We start from the raw sequence: 6,856 nt of genomic DNA, 5'->3' as shown, positions 1-6,856 counted from the left end.
GGCGAAAAATCACTCTCGCACCAAAGAGCCGCTCAAAACACTCGGATAGGTCAGAATATTTCACAAGCTACCGAGTCATTCGAGTTGCTAGATGATACCGCTACAGTTCGGCCTCACGAGACAAGATCAACCCGGATTATCATCAAGTACACTTTGTATGACTGTACGCAGTCATACATTTTGCAGAGTCGCGTGAGGCCGTTGAAATATATTGTTGATCAATACGTTGACCGCAGGTACACTCGAGTAAAGAGCGGTTTTGCACATTTTAAAGACACCAGTGGGTGGCCCTTAAAAGAGCCTTTGGGTTACTGGGGTAGTGGTGGTCGCTGCAGCAATTACTTGCCCTTGACGGCTTTCTCGGTCTTCTTGGGCAGCAGCACAGCCTGGATGTTAGGCAGAACTCCGCCCTGAGCGATAGTGACACCGCCCAGGAGCTTGTTCAGCTCCTCGTCGTTACGCACTGCAAGCTGCAGGTGACGGGGAATGATACGGGTCTTCTTGTTGTCCCGAGCAGCATTACCAGCCAACTCAAGGATCTCAGCCGTCAGATACTCGAGCACGGCCGCCAAGTAGACCGGGGCACCAGCGCCGACGCGCTCGGCGTAGTTTCCTTTGCGGAGCAGTCTGTGAACGCGACCGACCGGGAACTGGAGCCCAGCCCTGGACGAACGTGTCTTGGCCTTAGCCCTGGCTTTCCCACCGGTTTTACCTCTTCCGCTCATGTTTAGCCTCGCCTTGCTACGCTTACTCGACAACTATCAAATGAAATGACGCAACCAACACTCGCGTGCCTGGGTTATAGCTACAAGAAACGCGTTCATTGGATAAGGCTTCGATTGGATTTTATCCAATCAAATCTGAACAGGCCTTTTGCGCGGGCGTTCAACTTTTACAATGTTACTGGTGGAGAATTCAACGTCACTAAAATGTATCCGTACAACAGCCTCCACACTGAGCCATTCATCATTTGCAAACGCATAGCCGACATGAATACTGATATGTATAGTTACACTCGCTTATTTAATATGCCACACAAATCGTAAACACATACTCTTGATTGAAAGGTGCGATTTTATTCTTATTCCTCCTGTACATATTTTTACTTTATTTTTTTATCATTACATACTTTTCTCCTTTTATCTATTTTATTTTCATCTCTGCTTAATTCTTGATGCGTTATTAGGTAGTAGTCTGTGTTGCTCGTCTGTACTGTTTATTTCCCAAGTGTTTGTGAATTACTTGTGTACAGTGATAAATCTTATTTCCCACTCGTGGAATCAATACTGATACTAATTAACACGATTCAAAAATTGCTGCTACTGGGACGCTATGTAGAGCGTGTGCATGTTACTGCGCACGAAGGTCTGAACCCAGCTCATTTCTGTTGCCATCGGCATATGCAGCGTGTACGGAGGCGTGTAAAGGGAGCTGCACATGTATTCACAGAAATCGAGCTGGCTTACAGTCACAACTGCAAACATACAAGCAAGAGAACTAAACAGAACGTATTTGCGCTTTCACGAATTGATTGGGTGGCTCTTAAAAGAGCCTTTGCGGTACGAGAAATGAAGTGAGGTGTTCACTTTTTCTTGGGAGCCGCTTTCTTGGCTTTGGTGGTCTTGGGTTTGGCCACCTTGGGCTTGGCTGCCTTGGCTTTCTTGGGACTCTTGGTCGGCTTCTTGGCTTTCTTGGGGCTCTTCGTGACCTTCTTGGGTGCAGCGGGCTTTTTCGCCTTCTTCGGCGACTTCTTGGCCGCGGCGGGCTTCTTTGAGGCGGCGGGCTTCTTTGCCGCTGCCTTCTTGGGCTTCTTGGCAGCAGCGGGTTTCTTGGCGGCCGGCTTCTTTGCTTTCGGAGCTACTTTCTTAGCGGGCTTCTTTTTCGCAGCCTCAGCTTGCTTTTTGTTGAGCTTGAAAGAGCCAGATGCGCCGGTTCCTTTAGTCTGCAGCAGGGTGCCCTTGGTTACCAGGCTCTTGAGCGCCAGCTTGACACGGGAGTTGTTCTTCTCCACATCGTAGCCGCCGGCCGCCAGAGCTTTCTTCAGGGCAGCGAGGGACACTCCGCTCCTCTCTTTGGAGGCGGACACGGCCTTGACGATCAATTCTCCAACGCTGGGGCCCGATTTCCTGGGTTTGCTTGCCGCTTTCTTTTTAGGAGCCTTGGCCGGGGCGGCGGGAGCTGGTGCGACTTCAGCCATGATTCTCTCGTTCGGATTTCTCGGTTAACACGTAAACAGCACGTAGGTCAACGTGATTCAAAATTGTTTGCCAACCAGGGGGTTGGCCTTACTTAAACATAACATGAGAACCGTGTAGACTCAACCCCCGCGGCAATGATTCGGTGCTCCCGACAACCTTGTCCGCTTGTGTTTTCTCGTCGTGAAAATCAGTCAAATAATCAACCTTGCAATTGTACACCAGGCGAAAAAGCACAGAATAATGACGGAAAGCCTTTCCGCTCGCATCACAACCCTTCGTGTTACGGAGTTCTGCTATATTTTAGTGCAACGTGCCCAAAACCTAGTCGCTTTGCGGGGACACGGAACCGTTCACATTGTTTTTCGTGCAGATTTTCACACTTAAAACGGCTAAAACATTTACTGCACGTTGACATCGCGTGTTATCCATTCACGCAAGACCCATTCGCATCTCGAAAAGACGATGTCAGTCGTTTCTTAACCGAACGTGAGTTTTAATTCGGACTCCTTTTGTGCCAGTTAAAGCACACATTAGACCGTGTTTCCTCTTCGCTGCCCTTGGGTGAGATTTTGATCACTACCGTCATCTGCCTCTCTGTAGTCGTGTCCGCGTATGTTATCGGGGGTTCTCACTTTTTTGGGCATACAACACAAACTATTTTTTCTGGTTGCCTTTCAACGTTGCCATTGATGAAAACCAGATTGCGCAGGAAACAGCATGATATTACACTATTTTCATCTAGCAGGCTGTCTTATCCAGAGCGATGTACAGTTTTATTTATTTGTAGGCCTACAGCTGGATATTTACTGAAGTAGCTGTGGGTTAAGTACCTTGCGCAAGGGTATAACAGGAGTGCCCCGATGGGTATCAGGCGATGGATATCAGGAGTTATATGTTATACTCATACACTTTCTCTCTTTCTCACTCTGTGTGCGTGGGAGTGAAAGAGAATGAGAGAGTACTGAAAAAATACTGGAACTCCCTCTTAAGTCATGCATGTATGTGTGCTCATAAAGAAATAAAGAGAGAGGAGGAGATGGAAGAGACAAAGATATCTAGAGAAAACGGCCTCAAGGTCGTTACTCTGCTTTATAGTTTCTTTGAATCATTTATTGAGTCCTCCCTTTGTCTCAATGATTTTATACATGCCAGGTCATAAACTTTATATAAAAGTATAAAATATAATATAAAAATAGTATAAAAGTATAAAAATATAAAAAGGGCTATGTTTCACTTTTTCTAGTGGAAGGGTCACTCCAAGAAAGGTCAAAAATTAATTTAGGAGCTTTCCTCTGCTGTTGAACTCAGAAAGCGGTCATTTTTGACCCCTAAGACAACACAATCCTTGAGGCATACTGGGTTGGAACATGCCTTCAATTCAATAGGACATCAAAACATAACTTGTGCTTCACACACCATGCAGGTGACCAGTTGGAATGTATGTACTCAAATGGAAGGTGTCAAAAAGGGCATTCAAAACGTTTAAGATCCTGGAAGGTCATGTGTAGGCCTACCTGCTGTCGTGGTGATTATGCACACGGCTTAAAGCAACAGCTTCAATGTTTTACTGAGCACCTCGGGGCGCTGTAAAAACATGAATTTAAGCCATAACGCACCCCTCTCCGAGCGTACTGCGAGTCTAACCGGGGCCACAATGTATCTTGCTGTAGTGAAGTGAATAATATCGGAGCAAGCCTTTTGCTCGGGCGCCCAATTTTAACAATGTTACTGGGGGAGAATTGAACGTGTACCAGAGTATATGTGTACAACAGCCTCCACACTGAGCTATTCAACTACAGCGTATAGGGCAAGTAATACGATACATCTTCAAACAAACCTCAACAACTTTAAACAGCGCAATGATATCAGGGTAAAGGCGGCGACAAGAAACAAGAAGCACAGCAATTTACGACAGCACTGATTGGGGAGCGGCAGCAATTGTGTGCTGGGTCAGTCCGGCTAGTCTGAAGGTCACTTAACCTTAACGCAAACTACTCTCTGCACATCAAGACGCTTTTAACGCCACATCCATGATCCAAAAGTAGTTAGACGTGGACAAGAGGAGAAAATGGTTTCTGCCTCTTAACCGAAAAAGTGGGTGGCTCTTAAAAGAGCCTTTGGGTTAGATTTGCCACATCACTTTACTTGGAGCTGGTGTACTTGGTGACGGCCTTGGTGCCCTCGGACACGGCGTGTTTGGCCAGCTCTCCGGGCAACAGCAGGCGCACGGCAGTCTGGATCTCCCTGGAGGTGATGGTGGAGCGCTTGTTGTAGTGAGCCAAACGAGACGACTCACCGGCGATGCGCTCGAAGTTATCGTTAACAAACGAATTCATGATGCCCATAGCTTTTGATGAGATACCCGTGTCAGGGTGCACTTGTTTCAACACCTTGTACACGTAGATAGCATAGCTCTCCTTCCTGGACTTTCTTCGCTTCTTGCCACCCTTACCGGCCGTCTTAGTGACGGCTTTCTTCGATCCTTTCTTGGGAGCAGATTTGGCTGGCTCAGGCATGATTACCTACTCAGTTTTCACAAACTCAAGTAAATACTCTCAAGCCACATACTTGATCTATATAGAGAGGGTTTTGTTTTGTCACGCTCTCTGCCCAGCCAGTGGTCCCTGGATGTCATTGGTAGATTCTTCCGAATTGAAGGACATTCAAATTCGATTGGCTGACTTCCTTGGGCGGGAATACCACATGTCTGAACGTTAACCATCTATCAAAGGACTTGTACCGCGCGACTTCCACTTTTTCTCTTTTGTATTATTATTTTTTAAGTCTAAACCTTCTTCCAGAAAAAGATAATGTAGATGACATTAGTCAGGAAATACGTTCAAGGCATATATGAAAAACCAGCAATCAAAAACCTGCGTAACATACATTAATCATACATCAATAAACACGATAATCTATGAATACTGTATCTTATCCACGCCAAACTATGTTATCCAATAGGCGCTTGAGACTCACTTTTCTTTCTACCACAAATACAACAGATTATTACAATACTTATTATGTACAATTACACCGAAAGCATATTCCGTGGCTTTGGTCTTTCGTTCTCAATGTCTAGAGTTCGTTTACGATTTAATTCAGTCTTGATTTGTTAAAAACTGACTCAGCTGGTACAAAAATTATATCAGCCGTCCTTCTTCAGCGAATTTTCCACATCTTCATTTTTACAAATCCAAAATAAAGCATGTTCCTTTTCACTGTTTTTCATCCAAAAAAAAAAAAAAATCCTGCGTTACTGTTACCTTGTAGAACAAGAGATTTCACCATTTCCTAGGCGGCGACTGACCTATCACATTCCGAAATAAAATCCTCTAAGGTTTCATCAGTCACATTTTTTGTTTTTAAACAAAGTAGACCATTTAAAGACAGTCCCTACCAACAGTCGTCAGTGCTGCACCCTCCTTGGTTTCTTCTGGCATGTTTTTACACATTATATACTAAATACAATTGTGGCTCTCAGGTAGCATTAAGTTTTGTACATATGATACACCCACCCTATTCGTTAATGATTCATTTATTTCCCAGGTTCTGGATGACGAGTCCAATTTCCTCGTTGGAGTACTGCTCCAAGTCTTTTTTACATTCAGCTAAAGGCTTGCATTGTTTGGTCGATCTGGCAAATCAATGTGGCAAAGAGCGGCCTCTGGGGAAACAGTTGTCATTGGCAGCACACAAGCTTCAAATAGGTTATTGTTTGAACGAAAATACACAATGTAACCAACAACAATGTATGGTCAGATATGCTACAGCTAGTTTCGTGAAGGCGCGACAATGTTACACAAATATGTCGTTGAGCGTGGAACGTGTAACACTTCCAACTGGGGAAGTGGGCGGCTCTTAAAAGAGCCTTTGGGTTGGTTTTCCACTTTAGGACTCCGTGCAGAGATGACACTTAGCCTCCGAAACCGTACAGTGTGCGACCCTGCCGCTTCAGAGCGTACACCACATCCATGGCAGTGACAGTCTTCCTCTTAGCATGTTCTGTGTAGGTGACTGCATCACGAATGACGTTCTCCAAGAAGACCTTCAGCACACCGCGCGTCTCCTCATAAATCAGACCGGAGATGCGCTTAACACCACCTCGGCGAGCCAAGCGACGAATAGCGGGCTTACTGATACCTTGGATGTTATCGCGAAGAACCTTACGGTGACGCTTGGCACCTCCTTTTTTTATAAAGACATCTTTATTCGATTTTGCAAGAGATTACATTCTTAAAGATGACATTACTCAAGAAGTGTATTCAATACGCATTAAATGCACATTAGTATACTCAAAGAGCAAAAAGGAAGTAAAAAACAAACTGCATGACACATCTAACACGTATGTATATATTATAGATGTGGTATCTTGCACACGTGCATCGTATACACAACGTTCTATTAATAACCTTCAAGTACTTCATATTTGACACTTTTCTAGCTACAATATGTTAAATCACCATATATTTACAATAAAAGCATATTCCATGGCAGTGGCACTCCTTTCTTGCTGTACAGAGTTGGTCTGCGATTTAATTCAGTCTTTATTTGTTTAAAAACCGATTCAGCTGGAACAAATATTCCGTCAATCGTCACTCTGGAACGAGTTTTCCAGTTTCATTTCAACAATATTTACTACAATCCAAAACAGAATGTTC

General features: G+C 44.6%; 3 protein-coding genes across 3 annotated transcripts; all 3 read right to left on the bottom strand.

Moving 5' to 3' along the window:
- Window positions 1-338: 338 nt before the first annotated feature.
- Window positions 339-725, bottom strand: LOC118771308 (histone H2A-like). The gene has a single exon (XM_036519265.1). The coding sequence runs from the start codon at window positions 723-725 to the stop codon at window positions 339-341; it is 387 nt and encodes a 128-aa protein (XP_036375158.1).
- An 857-nt stretch (window positions 726-1,582) lies between these two features.
- Window positions 1,583-2,197, bottom strand: LOC118771307 (histone H1-like). Its single transcript, XM_036519264.1, has one exon. It carries the CDS (start codon window positions 2,195-2,197, stop codon window positions 1,583-1,585), a length of 615 nt encoding a protein of 204 aa, XP_036375157.1.
- Window positions 2,198-4,339: 2,142 nt separating this feature from the next.
- LOC118771310 (histone H2B-like) lies at window positions 4,340-5,638 on the bottom strand. The gene is made up of 2 exons (XM_036519267.1): window positions 5,600-5,638; window positions 4,340-4,684 (listed from the first exon to the last, which is right to left on the bottom strand). Exons 1-2 carry the CDS (start codon window positions 5,636-5,638, stop codon window positions 4,340-4,342), a joined length of 384 nt encoding a protein of 127 aa, XP_036375160.1.
- Window positions 5,639-6,856: the final 1,218 nt, after the last annotated feature.

The sequence above is a fragment of the Megalops cyprinoides genome, chromosome 24 (genome assembly GCF_013368585.1).
Source record: "Megalops cyprinoides isolate fMegCyp1 chromosome 24, fMegCyp1.pri, whole genome shotgun sequence".
NCBI lineage: Eukaryota > Metazoa > Chordata > Actinopteri > Elopiformes > Megalopidae > Megalops > Megalops cyprinoides.
The sequence above is the reverse complement of the archived record's forward strand: the minus strand, read 5'-3'. Positions and strand labels throughout refer to the sequence as shown.